Source organism: Orcinus orca, chromosome 1 (assembly GCF_937001465.1).
Source record: "Orcinus orca chromosome 1, mOrcOrc1.1, whole genome shotgun sequence".
Taxonomy (NCBI): domain Eukaryota; kingdom Metazoa; phylum Chordata; class Mammalia; order Artiodactyla; family Delphinidae; genus Orcinus; species Orcinus orca.
The window spans coordinates 188,144,223-188,165,973 of record NC_064559.1 but is presented as its reverse complement, the minus strand read 5'-3'; the positions used below and the strand labels follow the sequence as shown (position 1 = coordinate 188,165,973).

Sequence of the window (21,751 nt, the reverse complement as noted above, 5' to 3'; positions counted from 1 at the left end):
CAAAGTCCTACTCATTCTCTAAGTCCCAATCTAAGCATAATCAATCTGTGAAACTTCCTTAACTCCCAGGAACAATAAAGTGCTTTCCATTTCCAGTGTAAAGTGAATAAACTTTATACTTTATTCACTGTACTAAAAGTAATTGGTTTGACAGGTTTATCACCCTGCTGGTTCCTTCATTAATGAGTTAAATCTTGGACATGTGCTCACTTAAAACTATCCTCTTTCTTTTATAACTTAAGTAGATGATTCAGTTTGTGAGCTAAAACCAAACACGTTCAGAACAGGTTGGAGGTGTGAAGACCTCTGTGTTGAGGTAGGAGATTCAGAAAGGACACACTGCGCTCCCCAGTGCCAGATGAGATTCATCAGTGCTGATCTGTGTGCCGGGCAGAGTCACCCCATGAGCCAGAGACAGTACCTGTCATGGGGGTAGAAGGCAACTAATAGCATTTCTTAATGCCTGTCAGTTTAAGAAAGACAAGCACAATGATAAAAAAAAGTCTTAGACAATGTCATGGCCCAGCAGCACCAAAACTTTCTCATATTCTTTTTGAGTTGAGTTTGATACAGCATTCCAGCCAATGCTCTTGCTACCAGCTGAGAATGCCCCAAATCTGCCCACTTTAGGAAACCAGAGGGTAGGGACTGCTGCTCAGAAAAGTGCTTTTGGCAGGAGGCAGAGTAGACACAGACTATGTTCAGCTTCTCGGAAGTTTAAATGGACTGTATGTATCCCCTGGCCATATCATGCTCTGCTAAGATTTACAGTGGTCAAGCCTCAAAGAAAAGACAGCAATAAATCCAATCCACATGGCTCTTGTAAAAAGGCATCAATTTGGCTTTTAATACAAAATGAGTCAGAGAAACAAAGAAAGAAAATATCATACAAGTTATTGAGTTAAAAAAAAAAATCCCCAACGAATAAATTTCGGTCACATTCCCTGTCTTCAGCCTAAATTAGGAAACAGAAGACTATGCACCAACCAATGTGTGTCCCTTTGAAGAAACCTTACTTAAAAAAAAAAAAGGAAAAAACAAAGTCAATCCCTGAAATCTGGCAGGTGGTTTTTAAGAGGCCACTGTAAGGTTGCCTTAATGATCCTGATGAAATAGGATACTGGGATACTTGTGGTTGCTGGAATATGGCCACCTCCTCCTTGTTTCTTGCTAGTAATGATCTTCATCTGAAGGGAGGATGCTCGCTTGGGCATCATTTGATGCCACTTATGCTGTCTGAGGTCTCAGGGTCAAGCAGCCTTGTGGAGTCTTCCATTCCATATCTTCACTGAATCTCTCCCATATATAGTCTCTTGTCACTGGATGCTGAGAGAACTGAGGTGAAAACAACAGAGAAGATAACTGGAAATAATGAAGGCTAAAGGAGACCTGGTGCTCAAGGGCTCTTACGTTAAGAGGCAATTTTGGTATAAAAGAGCAATTGGATTTAGCTTAAATTCCTCTCCTCTTAAACACCATTCACAGGAAACTACAGTATAGTCTGACTTTTCAATCCAAGTCCTCTCAAAACCATGAGGGTGGACTGTGCTATGGGAAATACATTATCAGGGTCTAAATCCTGATGTCCCTTGTCACTCAAACCTTAAGAAAAAGACCTTCTCAGTCATTATAGAAGAGAAGAATCAATGTCTTTGTCAGTCATTTTGTAAACGTGCGTCCGGTTGGAGAAAGTTACGTTTTCTCCTTAAATTCAAAGCTCATTATCTAGTTTAGCTAGCCAATAAAATGTTAAGTTGAAATTTATATCTGAACATTAAGAAACATCATTTTTTTTTTTTTTTTTGCGGTACGCGGGCCTCTCACTGTTGTGGTCTCTCCCGCTGCGGAGCACAGGCTCCGGACACGCAGGCTCAGCTGCTCTGCGGTGTGTGGGATCTTCCCGGACCGGGGCACGAACCCATATCCCCTGCATCGGTAGGCGGACTCTCAACCACTGCGCCACCAGGGAAGCCCCGAAACATCATTGTTTTATCCAACTACATCACTGAATCATAGACCTGAAGCAAGTAAACTCAAAAGAACTAGAAATAAACAGACTAACCAACCCCGCTTTGAGGTTAAGAAAATGGATCATTGTTCTTACCCTCACCACTTAGAACAATGGTGAGACTGTTAACGATACCCATAAAGACTGTTTAAAAGGAAATTCACATAAAACAGATGCCCACCTCTGCCTCTGTATTCTTAGGGCTCTTTAGGGAGATTCCCTCACTTTCCCTTTCCCCACAGTCAGGACAGACTTACTGATGGGTTCGTCGGGGTGGAAAGCCACTTCATTGATGGAGCCAGCGTGGCCGGGTAGCTTATACAAGATCCTCCTGCTTGTGGTATCCCACACATACACAAACCTGCAAGGTATCATGAAGAGCAAGGCTAAGGCCTCCCAGTACTGAGGATAGAGGAGAAGCATGGCTTTTTCAGGGAAATGGAAGCAACGCTTTATTTATTCAATCCGTTTAGAAACTAGTTTCTAAACTGACGTTTAGAAACTAGGAATATAGATTTTAAATAAGGCATGGATCCTGCTCTTGAGCAACTGAGTGAAAAAATAGGAATAGCTAAAAATATCAGCATTACTGGTATTTTCAAACACAAGCTTCTGAAATAGGAAAGATCATGGAGAAGAAAGACAAACATTTTTCCTACAGATCCCACACAGAAATCTTCTTTAAAGAGCACCCAATATAATTAGGGTGTAGTTAACTTCATATGCACCTAGGAATGTCTTAAAGGCATGGCAGGTTGCGAGACTAGGCTGTAGATCCACCTGAATTTCTTCGTACTGTATTCAAATCACAGAGCCCAGAGATGGGACAGGACATTTCTGCTACATAAACAAAACCCAAACATACACTTGATCCAAATCTTGCATTGAATTCATGGACAGAAAGAATACTGAATTCTAGCATGGGAAGGGGCCAACAGAAACCAGCTAGTCTAAACTCATTTTACAGAAAAGAAAACTAAGGTACAGTACTTTTCCAAGGTTACACAGTTCATTAGTGGCTCAGTGGCAGAATTAAAATGAGAACTCTTAATATATTCCGGTATTCTTTCTCTTACCACCCTCAAATACCTTGTGTCCCTTGCCATCCTCCATTCTCCCCCACCCCTGCCAAAAGAAGTTCCTTTGACCCTCAGCCTTGCTTGGGTCATTTTAAACTGAAGGTAAAATAAATAGATATTATCTTCATATGACCATGCAAAGACAATCTGTTGGTAAATTTAAAAGGCTGGTTGTTTTCAAACAGGTTATACCAATTATTTACGTATTTGTTTTGTTCAATCAACACCTAAAAGGGTACACTCATCAGCACTTGATTATAAAATACCTACTTCTGAACAACATTACACTTTTGGTCTAAAATGCAAACAAACAAGAGCTTATTAATTACACTGTTTAGCTCACAAGGGCTAGGCTCTGTAGGAACTAAATAAAAGTTCCACGCAAGGTGGAAGAGAAGGAACCCCATCTGTCTACAGACTCCCTGGCTCTCATGCTCATATTTTCCTCAGTGTCTTCTTTCTTGCCATAACTGTCCTCATTAATCCATCTACAGCTATGTGGCCTACTGAAAAAGTGTATAAGTTCTGGGTTCAAGTCTCAATGCAACTATTTAATAGTTAAATAACCTTAGACATTCATTTAACTTCTCTGAGCTTCTCTTTCCCTAGTCAAATGATGGAGTAATGATGGAGACAATGTTGATCTCACAGCTTTGTTGAGAGAAATAATGAAATAATGTATGCAAAGTGCCTGGCACAGAGAATTAATGATAGCTATTGTTATGATGAATAAATAAACGAGCAAAACAGAATCACATGAAATCAACAGGCTGAATATGAATAAATCACTCACAACAGAGAGACTGACCACTCTTCTCGTAGTCCTTGATAGGAACTGTTGAAGGGTTTCAAATCTGAACATGAGGAGGTAGGTGAATTGCAAGTAGGGAGGAGAAATTTGCCAAATTCAGGCCAAGCTGAAAAGCAGTTTTCTGAGAAGGAACAATACATTTTCCAGGCACATAAAAGCCAGCAAAACCCCAGCGCTCCAAGGGTTTACTCTGAGGCCTCACTCTGCATGGCTGCCGATTAGATGCTAAATTTAGAGGGGTTCCTTATCCTCTCCTTACTCTGGCATGGCAACATTTGGGAGGAACCAGGCTCCTTACGTAACAGCGCTGCTTGTTGACTTGGGGCTAATTGGTGAGGTGGCCGGTGAAATGTGGCCAACCCTCAGCAGGTAGACATACAGGCTCTTCCTAGACCAGAGCCATGCTTCCACATGTAAGGTTTAAAGGAACAGTGGGGAGGGAAAGAGGGAAGAGAGGACACTGAAAGTTAGAAAGGACCAATGTCAGAAACAAACTGCTCAGAAGAAAAGCTAGGCAGATATCATTTAAAAGCTTAATTACATAGGAAAGATATATCTCTGCTGAAAATCATGTAAAAATACTTAGAATGGTTCTTACTCTGTCAGAATGTAAGACATCTTAGGCTGTGGGCCTGTTTTTCAAGGTCTTTAGAAACCTGGCAACTGAAAATCCCTTAGATTCCCTCTTCAGAGCAGCTTGCTAAACCACCAGGACTCAAACCAGCAATGTGGCATGGTTTTACCTGTGCCCTTTTCCCCCCATAAAATACTCAAATACTTGTCCATTTTTCCTGGCATTAAACATGCCAGGGAAAAAAAGTGGACTCTGGAATCTTCAGGTATGTCCAGCATTGTTCACAAGTCAGAAAGGGTGGGACAGACCAAAGTGAGGTTTCTTTATGGTTGTGCTAGAGCCGCAAATAGGAGAAAACTCTGGCACATGCTGAAAGCCCAAGCTAGCCTAGGAAAGGCTTCATGCTTATAGGATGGTGCCTGTTTTAGTCAGGTAGCAGGAAAATCTCTAAGGGGGGGAGAAAGATGGGGTTAAGCTAAAAAGGGTTAAGACACCTCCCATTGGGAGCTAAACCTAGAGTCTGCCATCAGAGGGCCTCATCATTCTTTACCATTCCACATTTGCAGCCCTAGGCACTTGAACACCCCTACTCAACCTCTGACTCCCAATTATAGGTCACCACAGACATGTCAAATACAACAGCATCGGAATGAAGAATTCTCTCCCTTCTGTTTCTCATTCATCACCTAATTCCTCAGGCAGTTTAAATTGATAGTTAAAGCTTCACAGTCTCTTAATTCAGCTCAGGGTTGGAAAATACCTAGCCCACATGCTGCCATACCCCTCACTTAGCAATCTTGACACTTTTCCCATTGAACCCAGACCCAGCTCTGAATCATCCCCAACATAGGCAGCCATTACCAGTAGATGAGCTGATATGCAGGGCAAAATTTGACTACCATCCTTGAGCTAGGAATTTATTCATGTAATATTCACTAGCTGCTTACTCATTCAGAGATGAGTAAGACTCATTTCCTGACCTCTAGGAGCATATAATTTAGTAGGGGTGCCCCACTATGTTTGTCTTACTGTAAGATGTAATAAACGTTAATAAAGGTTAGATATATACAGTGTGACTACAAGCCAGAACAAAGAGCAATTAGTAATGCTTGAGAGGTAAGGGAGAGAGCGAGCGAGGAAAGTTTATAGATATAACATAGGTGATTACTGGAGAGATATAGGAGTTTGGATAATGGAGAAGAGGAGATATAAGAGAGAAGCCTGGAGGCATAAGGGATGTAAGAACAGGGAAAGTTCCATGTGAGTGAAGCATTGTGGTGATGGTGGGGGAGGAGTACACAATATGTATCTGAATGAACTGAAGCATGGCAGAAGAATCTCATGAGGGAAACTGGAGCCAGATTAGGAGTTTGAATTTTACTTTGATGGCAAAGGGAATCCAATAACCAAAGAAACTGTTTACACTCCAGGTGTAAAATGTATCCAGAGAGGGCAGAAATGATGTGTTTGTTCACATGATCCTTAAACTCTTCAGACCGCACATGACTTCATCTCTGAGTACAGCTATAACTCTCTGTCTGCTATAGCTCAGTATCTGCACTTAATGTATTAAACATGAGAAGATACCTGCACGGCTACATCATTCTTTACCTCATGCCCAGTAATCCTTACCTGTCGGCTGAGCCAGCTGCTATCTTGCTTCCATCAGGTGACCAAGAACATCTCAGAAGATTCTATAATGATGAATAAGCAGGAATCCAATGAATATAATAATGCCCCAAGCCCCTCTTTATTAGACTACAGCATCACTAAGAGACTTTAAATTTCCTGAGTTTTTTCTTGGCTGTGCCAGACGGCTCGTGGGATCATAGTTCCCCGACCAGGGATCGAACCTGTGCCCCTACAGTGGAGGCATGGAGTCCTAACCACTAGACCGCCAGGGGATTCCCCCTCTTAAATAGAGTTTTAATTATTCTCCTCAGCATATAATCAATAATTATCTTATATTCTGTGGCCCAAGACAGCCTAATTTGATATATTTCAAACCATATAAAAACCAGCTGTAGAAACTGCTTAATTTACAGTAAATTAAGAGTGGACCTGGCAACAAAATTTTATTCTGCCTACACATGGAGGCTCCCCTTGCTCCTTTATCTTGATCCTCATTAAATTTTTTGTTTATATTATAGGAAAATAAAACCAATTCTAACAAAAGATAAAATTTGATTTATAAAGTGAAAATGAATTTTAATGGGTTCTCAAAAGAAAAATATTAGTCTATATTAACAAACTATCTGGAGGAAAAGCTTTTTTGAAGAGCTGACCTGGGATTTGAGAGTTTAGAAAAAATTTCTGTCTCTCAGAACTTGGCCTGTGGTGCTTACTGAGGGAAGGGATGTATTCTCAGGGCTCTAATAGCTGGTCACTGGGAGGGTGAGGGAGGCCATCTGGGTAATAGCCATGGGAATCTGAGTCCCATATGGAACACTGATCTATGAGGGTCAAAGTTCCCAAGGAATTAAAAAGATAGGAGTGTCTTGTTGAAGCCCGAAGTCCTAAATTTGAGGGGGGCCCCATCACTATCTATCTATGTGATTGCCTTCTTGCCTATGCTTCTGTTAGTTTTATTTCTGGCAAGAACAGTTTTGATGCAGAACAGTGTTACTAGAATGCAGCCCCTTCTCAGTAGAGCTGTTGTTCCTTATCCTTAGCACCATCCTAAATGTTTCTTTGAATCAAATGGACAGTAAAATTCCTCTGCCATGCAGAACTCACCTTTTCAAAGTTGTGCACATTTCCTTGAAATATCTTCACACACCTTTCTTTGGGAGCAAATGGCCGGACATCCCAGACCCGCACTGCAAATTCAAACAAACAAAGCAAAACAGCTATCAGCCAGGGGCCTCCTGAGAACCCAGCTGAAATCAGTATCATGTCAATGATAGATGCTGTTTCCTGGGTGGAGAAAGACCAACATGATACACTGCTACCTGACAAGGCTTTTTTATTTTTCTAATGGGAACGAAATGCATCCAAGTTCTATTAACAGGGACTAAGGACACAGAGGAAAACTGAGAAGGTAGGAAGGGAAAATGTCAAACACATTGCTGGGGATCTGCAACAGAAAGTAGTTGGGTGTGATACTGATTTCAACAAAACATTCTGCAAATGATTCCTCTGCCAACCCCAAGAGTCACACCTAGCAAAGTTTCAATATGACAATCTAAATACCACTGACTACTGTGACAATCAATCTATAAAAATCAAACTCAGGACTAACCTTTTCTAATTTTGCTCATAGGAGAAACTGACAACTACCAAACTACCAAGAATTAGAAAAAGTGAACTTTGATTCCAATTCTAGCTCTGCTGTATATATGGGGGATATCAGGAAAATAGTGAGGTTCTTTGTGTTTTGGTCGCCTTTATAAAACGAGAATACCACTTGCTCTTTTTTAAAAAATAAGAGTATTTTAAGGGTCAAATAAAATGATACATGTGAAAGAGCTCTAAAAGATTGGCAGCAATAAACAAAACAATAAAAATAAAAAAATTTGTTATTTTATTGTATAGCTATAACAAGAGATTCTTATTTTTATTTTAATAACCATTTAGGGAATCTCATCTTTCCTTACTATGCACAAACCTAGAATTGGACAATGGCAAATCTATTGAAATAGGATATAAACACCCACAGTAAGCAGTGGCCACAGCCATTGTTAACTAAAGCTAAGAATCTCATCTTTCCTTACTATGAACAAAGCAAGAATTAGACAATGGCAAATCTATTGAAATAGGATATAAACACCCACAGTAAGCAGTGGCCACAGCCATTGTTAACTAAAGCTAAACCTACAGTGGAATTTGAGTGATGTCATTTTATTTGACTGTGAAAAAACAACAATCCTTGAAGTCAAACAGGTATAAAAAGGTGAGGCTATGCATGAAAGTTTGCTATTCAGCTGAGAATACAGTCAGAAGGTAAGGATGTTCATTCATTCAACAAGTATTAATTGAGCACCCATTGAGTGCTAGGCAGAGTTTTCATTACAAAATGTCAGTGAAAACATTTTCATCTATCAGAGGGGCAGTTCCAAACTCTCCCAATATTAAGCATATAATCCAACAGGTCATCTTTCTTTTTTGCTATAGTAAACCCACCCTCCCATCCAACAATTCAAAAATAAGCAAAGAAAGGACAAGTGTGTGTGTAAATCCAGAATATTGAGGTGTTTTAATGAGGACCTCTTGTCACATAGGGAAGGGAAGATAGACTGGCAGAAAGAGCACAACTGAGGTATCAATAGGTCTACTGATCATCTGAGCTTGGTACTCTTTGAAAATGCTTGAGAACTGCCTTGGATGGATCTCCAGACTCATCTTCCTCAGTAAACTAATCACTATGAGTTTTTTGTACACCGCTTGAATCCATAGCCTTGGATTCATAACATACCAGAGCTGAAATGGGCCTTAAAAGTAAAGTCCAGGTCTCTTATATTATCAGTATAGAAACTGATGCCCAGAGAGGACAAATGCTATGTGCAAAGTTGCTCAGGGATTAGATGGCAGATCGGGGACTAGAATCCTGGCCTCTTGACCATCTCTTCTAAAGTTTTTTCTTTTTCTTCCTTTTATTTTTTTTTCTTTTCTTTTTTATGCCCCTGCCTCCTCCCCTCAAAAGTCAATTTTAAAAGGTTACATATTCCAAGGTATTTAAGATATAGTTCCAACAGAAAAACACAAGCTCTGCAGCAAGAGTTGTGCTGTCTCAAGATAATCAGGTTTCACAGTTCAGGCAATTCAAAATTAACTCACTATTGCCCCCAAACTGATTAAGAACTGTTCACTGGCAATTTAGAGAATCTAAAGAAGTCATATGGAAACAAAAGCATTTTGTAGGTTTGCATGTACCTCTATCAGTTAGATAATGAAAATGACTCCTGCAAAGTTAAGACAGCCGCACACATAAGGCAGTGGTGGTTGTGACACGCAGAACGAGTCGCTTAGTAATGTCAGGGTCGGTTTTTTCTTACGCTTCTGCTTAAAATATGAGCACTTTCTTGTTCCAAATAATTTTTACTAAAACCTAAAATAAGAATAAACTACATAAGGACTAAAATTCTACTGAGATGACCATGATTTAAAAAAAAATCACTGGAGGTTAATGGGGAAGGCACTAAAGAAAGAACAACATGGTGCCTGCTTCTATTTACCCACTGCCTTTCAGAGTCTTTATATACTACCGTGTTAACAAGGAACTGATTTCAAACTACAGTCTATACAGACCAATTTCTACGTAACACTATTTTTAAAAGCTAAAAAATGTTCAACTTCAACTGCTGAAATTCAGAGATATCAGTTCATCAGAAATGCCTAAAGCATCCTCTGATCTCCTTTGTCCCTGATCACAACAGAAGTAAAAAAGTAAAAGGTTTCCCCTAGGCCCAGATATCACATGTCCCTTAGGATCTATCTCACCAAGCAGGCAGGGAACAAATTTATTTACTTTCTTCCCTATCCACTGACTAAACATTTAAAAAAATTACTTCCCAACTGGTGTCTTATAATGCAGTATGCTGGACATGTAAACATTGGTCTTTCTGTTCAGGCTTTTATACTTTGGGAGCAGCAGGTTCACCCCTGATGTCGTTGACATCATTGTTTCGGCCCATCAGATAGAATTCTTCGTTGGGAACAAGACTGACAAAATAAGCAAGGTGGCTGGACATGGCATAAAAAGGCTGAAATTGCAGCTATATCCCAGGCATCTTCTTGGTTGAAGACATGCACCTCGAGCTTTTTGAAATGGTCATCTGTTATGTCATCAGCTCAGGAAAATAGCAAGAGCAAATTCCAGCATTGCCTTTTCCTGGGCAGGGAGGTCAGACTTTCTCCAGTTCACACAGACCTGGTCAGAGAGCACTGGGTTCTTTGAGAAGACCCTGTACCGGGCACTGTGGACAACCACGCTATAAGAGCACCTGTCAGCCAGGCTGGTTACCACAATGATGAGTTCCTTGTCAGCTTTGCTGAGCTGGCCTGTTTCCTTGTTACAGATGGCACTGTAGTAAGCAAAGAAGGCTCTGAATTCCAATGGCCGGTGACACAACACTTAAATACATTTGTTAAAAATCTTGTCTTCTTTTCTACCTCCTCCATGAGCTCTACAATATCAAAAGGCAGGTCCTCTTTGTAGTGAATGGGGCAACGGCTGATGGGTTTGGACTTCTCTTCCTGCTGAGTCTCATAAAAGTGCAAGTTCAGGGTCATCATAGGCAACTTTTTCCAAAACCTATTTGTCACAGGCAAAGAAGAGACATCTGCCTCACAACGCCGAGGCGGCAAAGCATCGACATGGTGGCATGTGGCGTGGAGGCCAGGCTGCCTTCCCGCGCACCCAGCCCTCTGGGCCTAAAGTTTTTTCTATTACAACCTGTTTTCCTAATTGTCCTGGTGGACACCTGCAAGCCATCCTGGACTCTTTCCTTGGACCCTCATTTACCCAGCACACATTTCTAGTTTCTAATGCCCACTTTCTTTAGGGTCTACAGTGACTGGGCACTGGGAGAGCTTTCCTTTCCAAAGTTACCTGTATTGTCCATTGCATTGGACAAGAGGTAAGAGCCTTCAGAGCTTAAACTCAGGCCAGTCACTGAATCTGCATGGCCTCTCATCGTGTAGGTCAGCTTATTTTGGCGCAGGTCCCAGACCTGCAAAACAAAACAAGGCAGCACTCCCAGAAAATCAAATTGTGAACAGCAAAGAAATAGTTATTAAAGAGTCAACTGCCTGGGAAAATTAGTATGCCTTCTTACTCTGCCTCTGGGCCAAGCATTACTTTACCACAAAATATAGGATTTCTACCAAAGAAGAAAAAACTCTTGCCTTTCTAAAACAGAGTCAAAGTTTGACTAGAAAAATATGAACTAATGAATGTCAAATATTAAGATCAAGTTTAACAAAAAATAATAGAATTTAAAGAGGTTATTTTCAATTCATAACAAAATATATTAGGAATTAAAAAACAAAATAGCATTTAAAACACTTAAACTATGATTCTTAGCAACTAAAAATAAACTATTATAACTATATAAAAACAAGTAAACAAGTCATTTGAAAAAGGCATTATGATTGCATGTAAAATGCATATAACAAGGTAATATGCAAAAATACAGAGGCTTAAAATTTTTCATTTAACGTCATAACATGTATACAATGGAAAAGCATATTTATTAAAAGAAAAATAAATTGTAGGTTCACTGTTCCCTGGGTAAGAAAGGTAAGAGAAACAGTTCAGCTGAAAATAACCTAATGTCAGACAGAAAAAATAAATTGTTCATTAAGTTATGGCTCATAAACACACCGTAACACTATGAGCTCTCATGCTAGCATTCGAAGAGCAGAGTGGAAGGAGTGAGCATTTAGGGTCAGACCGAACCAGTCTTTGCAACTTAAGAGTTATGTATCACTGGGCCACTAACCCTCTCTGAGCCTGTTTCTGGTCTGTAAGATGGGGATAACATTTACTTATGGCTGTTGTGAGGATTACAAATAGAATGCCTAGTACACAGCAGGCCCAATAATAATTGGTAGCTATTATTAAGCAACTCATACAAATATTCTGAAGATCAAATGTAAAAATGTTTATAAAATAATCTATTATTAAGCAAAGAAGGAAAATACAAAACAGTATATTTACATAGACTGAAACTATGTAAAAAATATATTAAAGGCAATAGAAATAGTCTGGAATGTCATATGGAAAAAGAACAGCAATTTTGTTAAGGTCATTGTTATTATATAAAATTTCATCCAAATTCGATTCAGTACTGACACATAGTTTTTCTAAATGAAACAATTTTCTGCTGTCCCTTTAAGCAAGGCACCTTCCTCATCTAGAAATGAGTTTGATGTTGTATGTCAAAGCAATACATAAGGCAGACAACTCCACTTTCCCCATCAATAATTCATGTGTGGAACCCAACACACTTCATATACAACCATTTTTGTGTCAGGATGTTTGTTGCCTCAATAATTAGGGAAGCTTGAAGTGGCTGACATTTTTTTGTTCAAGCTATTGTTCCTTCTCTTCAGAGAAGGCATTGTTGAAATCTTTAGCTTTTTAGGAGAGAATGTAATTCATCATCCCTCACAACACCTGGGTGCTCCTTCCAGACTTTCCTCTTTGAGGCCTGCACATGCTGTTTTGCAGAGCCAAAACGTATCTGGGATTTGCCAAAGAAGAGTGAGTAGGGCACTAATTTAAGCAAAATATTTTGCAGATGTCCTAATCAGCTGTTCAGTGAATGTTTGGGCATCTGATTAGTGGCAGGTGCTGCTGGAGATAAAAGAGATGTTGTCCCTGTTCTCAAGGAGCTAAAAAAGTGATGAGAGGCCTGGAAAGGGGGCAGTAGCCAAGACAGCAGAGGGATTAATGTTCCCATGGTACATGGATGGGAGGGAGAAAGGGAAGGTTTCACAGACTTGAGCAGGATATGGAAAAAGGAGATTTTTGTTTGTTTATTTGTTTGCCGTACCACGCAGCTTGTGGGATCTTAGTTCCCTAGTCAGGGTTGGAACCTGGGTGCATGGCAGTGAGAGCGCACAGTCCTAACCACTGGACCACCAGGGAATTCCCAAGAGGTTGTTGGGTTTTTTAAAAAAAAATTATTTATTTATTTATTTTTGGCTGCGTTGGGTCCTCGTTGCGCGTGGGCTCACTCCAGTGGCGGTGAGCGGGGGCCACTCTTTGTACGGTGCGTGGGCTTCTCATTGCGGTGGCTTCTCTTGTTGTGGAGCACGGGCGCTACAGCGCAGGCTCAGTAGTTGTGGTGCACAGGCTTAGGTGCTCGGCTGCATGTGGGATCTTCCCGGACGAGGGATCGAACCCGTGTCCCCTGCACTGGCAGGCAGATTCCTGAACCACAGCGCCACCAGGGAAGCCCCTAAGAGGTATTTTTTATTTAGACAAAACAGAAGGGTATTCCCAGGCAAAGATAATGCATGAAAGCAGAGAGGCATGAAAAAATTACTGGGTTGTAGGGAATTAGGCAAAGAGAGGCAGCAGACAATGCTTGAGTGATAGGCAGGCAAAGGGCAGCTCATGAAAGGTTCTGAATGACTGGCTTGGATTTGATCTCCCTCACTGGGGAGCCACAGAAGGGTTCAGAGTAGTGGAATGAGTTGGCCAGATTCCAGAAAGATCCTTCTGGCCCAGATAATCGGAAAGGATGAGAGCAGAGGCGGGAAAATCTATCTTTACCCACTACTTTAAAAAAAATCATCAACTAAACTCCCATTCCGACTAGAGCTCAGGATTACAAGCAATGCCAAAGAATTGCCAATCAGATCTTCAAGTCATTAAGAAGAAGCACATTTTCTTCTTTTATTCATTTTCCTCTGACTCCACAATTCTATGCCCAGGAAGAAAATCCCAAGAGGTTGGCAGGAACAGTATATTTGCTCACAAACATATAGAGAATGTGCTCACTCCAGATTTTAAAAGGGGCTTCCATTCCCTGTTTGCTCCCCCCCTTTCTCAGAATAGGCAGTGTATCTGAGAGACAGAAGCAAACAAAAACCAGGCTAGTCAGGAGTACTTCCTAATGTAGTAAGGCAGTAGGGATTTGTCAAGCAAATGCTCAAGGCTGGTAAGCCCCTGACTGCTTAAAGGGTACTTGTTAACTGACCAGAGGCAATTTGATAGAGGCAATTTACAAGGGACACGGGTTGGGTTCAAGCCCGGGCCATAGCTACTGAAGCCCACACTCCGCAATGAGAAGCCTGCTCACCACAACGAAGAGTAGCCCCTGCTCGCCACAACTAGAGAAAGCCCGCACGGAGCAGCGAAGACCCAACGCATGCATGCATGCATGCATACATACATACATACATACATAAATATTTTTAAAAAGAGTCTTTCTGGGTCCAAGGGCAGTTACTCACTCCTAAGCATGTCAGAACAGGATGTTGTTAAATAGGGAGAAGACTGAAATTCTATGGTCTCACATCTCTCAAGCACACCCCTTAGTTATACAAGAGCAAAATGAAGCGAAATAGCTATAGCAACCTGATTTCAAATTATTAACTACTGTCGCCAAAAAACAATCTGGCGACCTGTATCCAAAATGTGAAACATCCTTATATTTGTTAACACATTAATTTTCATCTAGAAATCTATTCTGAGAAAGTAACTAAATATGGAAAAAGTTTCACACACAAATATGTTGGATACAGCAGCATAATTTGTGATAGTGATACATATGAAACAGACTAAATGTTCAGTATATTGATTGCTGCTTACTACATTATGGAATATTCTAAAAATAAAATATCTAGAATATTCTAATATTCTAGATGATGGTAGCTGACATGTGCTGAACACTTACTATGTAACTGCCATGTTGCTAAGAATATTATATTTTTTACCTCATTTAATCCATGTAACAACTGTATGAGGTAGGCTGATTATTCCCATTTAGAGATAAGAAATGGAAACTCAGAGAGGTTAAATAACTTTCTTAAGATAACATAGCTAGGAATTAAGTGGCAGAATCAGAAAAATGATCCTAAGTTCTGGGGATGTTATGTACATCATGGTGACTGAAGTTAACAATACTGCACTGTATATTTGAAAGTTACTAAGAAAATAGATCTTAAAAGTTCTTATCACAAGAAAAAATATTCTAACAATGTGAAGTGATGGATGTTAACTAGACTTCTAAAGTTACTCATTTTGTGTTATATAACTCATTATGCTGTATACTGAAAAGTAATACAGTGTTATAAGTCAATTATATCTCAATAAAACTAGAGAAAAAAAGAAACAGAAAAATGATCCTAACTACAACGCTAAGAAGAAAATAAGATAAGAGTGATGTGATGGAGAGCAACTAGAAGGTGGGCCTAGTTTCATCTAAGAAATCCTCTCTACAGACATTTGAAGACAAGACTAAGCCAGCCATGGCAATATCTAGTGTCAGGGGTTCCAGACAAAGTAGTAGCTATATGTTACTAAGTGAAAAGAGCATCATATAAAATTTTATCTGAACATTAAGACATTTACATACAGAACACTATGGCACAGAAAGAGACTGAGAGGAAATAAACTGAAATATCAAGAGTGACTAAATCTGAATGATGAGACTACGAGTGACTTTTTTTCTATTTTTATTTTTTCTAAACTTTCTTCAATGAACAAATGATCATTTTTACTACTAAAAACATTTAAATTGTAATAAATAATTTTATCTCAATTTTTAATAATTTTATTCCCAATAAAGTTGATTTATTAACCATACATTTAAATGCATTTTTACATCTCTGCAAAACTTTTAAGGAAAGCCTACCCTGATTTTTAGCTTGGAAAATAAGACATGCTGTAAACAGCACACAAACACGGAGTTCCCAATGCTGACAAGAGAACGTAATGATCCAGAGCAGGTACATGATAAGAATGCTCGAGTTTTTAGAATACTGTGTGCATTTCTAATTAAAAAAAAAATCCCTGAAAATGAGCACTGGCAGAAAAACTTGAACGTTTGTGGACAGAATAATGACTTTTTAGTTTAGAAAGATAAAGACTACAAAGCTATGATATGATCCAACAACCCCACTCCTGGGCATACATCAGGAGAAAACTCTAATTTGAAAAGATACATGCACCCAATGTTCACAGCAGCACCATTTACAACAGCCAAGACATGGAAGCAACCTAAATGTCCATCAACAGATGAATGGATAAAGAAAATGTGGTGTATTATATAATGTAATATTACTCAACCACAAAAAGAATGAAATAATGCCATTTGCAGTAACATGGATGGACCTAGATATTATCATACTAAGTGAAGTAAGTCAGAAAGGGAAAGACAAATACATATGATACATCACTTACATGTGGAATCTAAAATATGACACAAATGACCTTATTTACAAAACAGACTCACAGACATAGAAAACAAATTTATGGTTACCAAAGGGGACAGGGAGTTGGGGAGGGATAAATTAGGAGTTTGGGATTAGCAGATATAAACTACTATATATAAAATAAACAACAAAGGTCCTACTGTACAGCACAGGGAACTATACTCAATATCCTGTAATAAGCCATAATGTAAAAGAATGAGAAAGAATATATATGTACAACTGAATTACTTTGCTGTATACCAGAAACTAGCACAACACTGTAAATCAACTATATTTCAATTAAAAAAAAAAAAAAAGGTTACAAAGCTATGATGTAGAGTTATCAATTGCCGTACTCATGGGACTATATTTATATTACTCATATTTGAGATATATTTGGATTTCAGAAAAAAATTGGTATATATCAAAAGACAAAGACTGAGGTTAGCTATCTGAAAAAAAGCTGATCCTAAGAGAAGGTATAACATATAACGTGTGTCTGAGAAGACATGGAAAACCTTCAAAACCTGAAAAGGGACTCAGTTCCCTTCAGGACTATAGTACAACTGAATATATTTGTTTATAAAACACCCTGGAACAGTCTGCACAAAGAGCCCGGAATAAGCCACACTACTTGTGGTAAGAAGACATTACTGACACAAGAGTATTAGGCTAGTCTATCCCCACAGTAGATATGAAAAGACCAAATTCTCATAGTTTAAATTTAAAAAGCCAGTCTCAAAAGGTTACATATTGTATGATTCCATTCATATGAAATTCTAGAATAGGAACTATAGGACAAGGAACATTATCAATGGTTGGTAGGGGTTAGGGATGGGCAGAGGGTTTGACACAGAGGAGTATTATGAAGATTTTTGGGGTGATGGAAATTGTTCTGTACTGTTTGTGGTAGTAACATGAATCTGCACAAGCATTAAAATTCATAGAACTAAAAAAAGGTTAACTTCATAGTATGTAAATTTAATAATAATAACTTAAAAGTATGAAAATTATCATAGCTAGATGACACTAATCCACTTTTATGTGTATTAGAGCCCTCTAGTGATTCTAATGATAGTGGGCCCCCAAACTTCACTCAGGGAAATAATGCATTAGCTATTAAGATGATCTAATTAAGCCCCCATGTTCTGACTGTACATTCTCCAAATAGTTGTAGGGTGGAAAAGGGATGTGAAGCTGAATTTTGGAAATGGTGAATTTTGAAGTACTTATGAGACATCCAAGTGGGGGATGCTGAGTAGCTGGTTGTACACATGGGCCTGAAGCTGAAGATCTGGGTTGAGAACAGACTCATCTGAACAGAAATGACAATTAAATTCACAGAATTAGATGAGACTTGTCCAGGGAAAGGTATATATAAGAAGAGCATCTAGTTAAGAACCTGGGGGAATAATGACATTTAAAGAATGCATAGAGAGAATAGCTTGTAGAGGTATCTGAGGAAGGATATGCCTGATGGAAGGGGTAGGAAAGCATATTGTTAGAGCCAGTTTAAAAAACAAACAAAAAGGGACTAAAAGGATCTACTGGGTTTAGTAACAGAGAGATCACTGGTGGCCTTGAAGAGAACAGTGCCAATAAAACAGTGGAGGCAGAAGCCAGACTGCTGAGGAGTGGTCAGAAGATAGGGAACTGAGGAATGGAATGGAGATAAGGCATTAGAGACAGTGAGTGTGGGAAATATTCAGGGGATTTCTCACAGGTATTAAATAAGAGCAGGACTCTGGAACCAAACTCTGCATTTTGAACTGAGGTCTCATCGCTTATTAGCTGTACAGCCTCGGGTTATTGTGCCTCTCTTAGCTCAGTTTCTTCGCTGGTAAAACGGCATTAGTAGTACTTATGTCAAAGGATTGTTGTGAGGCTTAAATGAATTAATAAAGTAAAGCTCCAAGAACAATGTCCGACACAGTTAAGTATTAGAGGATAATGATAACACTATTATCATAACCACTATCACGATCTTTCAAGAAGTCTGGCTGGGGCTTCCCTGGTGGTGCAGTGGTTGAGAGTCCGCCTGCCGACGCAGGGGACACGGGTTTGTGCCCCTGTCCAGGAAGATCCCATATGTCGCGGAGCGGCTAGGCCCGTGAGCCATGGCCGCTGAGCCTGCGCGTCCAGAGCCTGTGCTCCACAACAGTGAGAGGCCCACGTACCGCAAAAAAAAAAAAAAAAGAAGTTTGGCTGTAAAGGGGAAGATTGACAGGGCAATAACAAGAGAATGTGGAACTGAAGGAAGACTCCCTACCCCACCAAGAGAAGACCTGAGCATAATGAAATGCTAATGAGAAGCAATACAGTTGTTTAAAAATATAGGATCTGGGGGACTTCCCTGGTGGTCCAGTGGCTAAGACTCTGCGCTCCCAATGCAGGGGGCCCGGGTTTGATCCCTGGTCAGAGAACTAGATCCCACATGCCGCAACTAAAGATCCCGAGTGCTGCAAGGAAGATCCTGAGTGCTGCAACTAAGACCCAGCACAGCCAAATAAATAAATAAATATTAAAAAAATATATATATATATATATATAGGATCTGGGAAAATTGATGGCATGAGATCCCAGAGACAGGAAAAAATGGTTGAAATCCTTCCATTTAAGGGACTACCTTTAGACAAAAGGACATTCCATCCATAGTAACAGCAAAGGAGGCAAGAGATGGGAATACAGTACAATTTCTAGGTAGAGACAACATAAGTTGAGTATTTACCCAACAGTTACTAGTCTCAGAAGGTAAGCAGAAGGTAAGTCAAAGTCTTTGAAATACCTAAGGAAGTCAATAAGTAAAAGCAGACACAAATTGAGTGGCCTCTCCCCGCCCCCACACATTTCATATTTACTGGCACTTGCTATGTCCAAAAACTCTGCGAGGTGCTCCAATGAATTTGGCTCATTCAATCCCCATGACAACCCTATGAGATAGATATTATTATTACTCCTGGTGCACACATGATGAAACAGAGGCTGAAAGAACTAGTGTGAAGTCACAAAAAACTAGAAAATAGTGGAACTGAGAACAGACCCCCAAGTCAATTACTTGAAAGCCTGAGCTACACTGTACTGCCTCTAGACACTGTAGTCTATTGCCTCTTTCTCCAACATCATTACCATCTCACATTCTTAGCTATGGACCCCCCAAAACTTCCTTTCCATAGTCTCAAAAAGAAAGACACACTGAGAGATTAGGGTACAGAATCACAAATTGATTTACTGCTATCTCATGAGGCCAATGCACATTTTAAAAAAAAGTTTCAAATGCCTCTAGGCAGGGAATGCACCCTTCATTTTTCGGAGTTCCCACACAGGGACTTCCCACGTCACATTAACTGCCTACTCCCTAATGGCATTTACATGAGCTATAATGCAATCCTGACTTAGGAAGTCAATGAAGACAGGACAGAAGGAAAATAAGTTCTAATTTATCTTCCATTTAGTTGGCATAAAGTGCAAAGCTAAGAAGTTTGGAAAGATTTACCTCTGTGAGTGGAGACAGGTGAAAGGTAAATGTAAGATAAACATCTAACATACCTTGATATCGTTGTCTATTCCACCAGAAATAATCTGATCACTTGTGTCATTGAAGGTCACAGCTAACACTTGGTAGGTGTTCTGAAATGTCTGGATCGCTGCTTTCTTACGGATGTCCCAAAGCTGAAAAAGAGGGCAAGAGAGTCTATAGTAACAGCAATTGCACAGTATACCCCTAAATCCAAGGACTGTGGAGATGAAAACATCTGTAATGGGGACCCTGTTCAGAAACTTGTCTGAATATCCCATTAATATGGTGAGAAGTGACTATAATTTTGCCAACATATCTGAAGGCTGGTGGAACAAATCACTTTGGTTATATTTTCAGTCTCCTTTGTTAAAGTTTGAATAAACATAGTTAATTAACATGCCCTCAGAGTGGAAATCTTCACCTCGCTTATTAGTTCATATGTTCTTAGTACACCAAGGATATTAGACCAGTGTTTTCAAACTGTAGATCTTAATTCATTAGTGGGCTACAACTTACGTTTAAAAAATACATATGGAGAGGAGGTTACATCAGTGAAAATGGCAGAGTAGGGAATGCTCAAAGGTTATCCCTCTACAAAAGCAGAGAAATACCCAGCAAAAAAACCTGTCAGAACCAACTTTATCAGAATTCTAGAAACTAAAGTTTACAGCAACTAGGTGAATACTTATTGAGGACAAAAACCACCTGGGTCCTAGTAAGACAGTTTTGTAGCATTTTAACTTATCCAGGCTCCATCCCTATTCGGCAATAGTTTTGAAGACAACAGCCTACATTCCTAGTACAGGTTCTTAAGTACCCAAGGAAGAATGGACCTTATTTCTCATTTTCAAAGAATTGTAGGTTTAAATATTAAAAAAAAAAAAAAAAAAAAATTTTTTTTTTGGACCTGTTTGGTGGCTCCCTGATGGCTGAGCTCAAAGGGTTTGACTTTATTTTGCCTAACTTGGAACTCTCCCAGGGCAGAAGCAATTGTCCAAAACATTTAAAGACAAATGCATGAGCCTCTGCTGAATGGGGCAAGGGATAAACAGCAAACAGGAAAGGCTGGGGAATGAGACAGTTTGGAGAATAAGGGCTTTGAAAAGCTTTGACATATTTTTGCAACTCTAGAAGGCCACTTGCATGCCATGGCTGGGCACATGCTTAGGAAAGACCTGAGAAGGCCCTAAGCTCTCAACCTCTTGCTGACCACAAGCAGGAAGTGAAGGCTAATACAGAGTTGTAAACTGCCTGGCTGAGAGGTGATAGCAGGCCCCAACACACCCACAGAGCCAATCTACAAAGACTGGAAGAGTCCTCCCTGCCCCCCCGAGGTGTTTAGGGAAATCTCTGCTGAATCGTCAGTGAACCACTAAGCTGATGAAACAGAGATTTCAGTGTCTATACATGACAAAGAATACAGAGTTTACAAAACTAGTCCATAAAATTCACTAAATAAACAACAGCTTCAAAAAGGAGCAACAGGGCTTCCCCGGTGGCGCAGTGGTTAAGAATCCGCCTGCCAATGCAGGGGACATGGGTTCGATACCTGGTCCGGGAAGATCCCACATGCCACGGAGCAACTAAACCCGTGTGCCACATCTACTGAGCCTGCACTCTAGAGCCCGTGAGCCACAACTACGGAGCCCATGTGCTGCAACTACTGAAGCCCGCACGCCTAGAGCCTGTGCTCCGCAACAAGAGAAGCCACCACAATAAGAAGCCCACACATTGCAACAAAGAGTAGCCCCCACTCGCCGCAACTAGAGAAAAGCCTGTGTGCAGCAGCAAAGACCCAACGCAGCCAAAAATAAAATAAATAAAATAAATAAATTTATTAAAAAAAAAAAAAAGGAGCAACAACAGGGACTTCCCTGGTGTTACAGTGGTTAAG

At 39.9% G+C, this 21,751-nt stretch overlaps 1 protein-coding gene across 3 annotated transcripts in view; it reads right to left on the bottom strand.

Annotated features, from left to right (window-relative positions):
• SNRNP40 (small nuclear ribonucleoprotein U5 subunit 40) overlaps positions 1–21,751 on the bottom strand; it is a 45,783-nt gene that overhangs the window by 9,014 nt on the left and 15,018 nt on the right. Inside the window, exons 5-10 of one of the 3 annotated variants that reach the window (XM_004266555.3) lie at positions 19,887–20,009; positions 11,023–11,143; positions 7,209–7,291; positions 6,105–6,166; positions 2,266–2,369; positions 819–1,335 (exon numbers count right to left, since the gene is read on the bottom strand). In XM_004266555.3, the coding sequence (XP_004266603.1) occupies positions 1,286–1,335; positions 2,266–2,369; positions 6,105–6,166; positions 7,209–7,291; positions 11,023–11,143; positions 19,887–20,009 (543 nt within the window). In that variant the 3' untranslated portion in view covers positions 819–1,285. Of the gene's footprint in view, positions 1–818; positions 1,336–2,265; positions 2,411–6,104; positions 6,167–7,208; positions 7,292–11,022; positions 11,144–19,886; positions 20,010–21,751 lie in introns of those variants that run through there. The other 2 variants (XM_033422337.2, XM_049713753.1) reach the window with 2 other exon arrangements.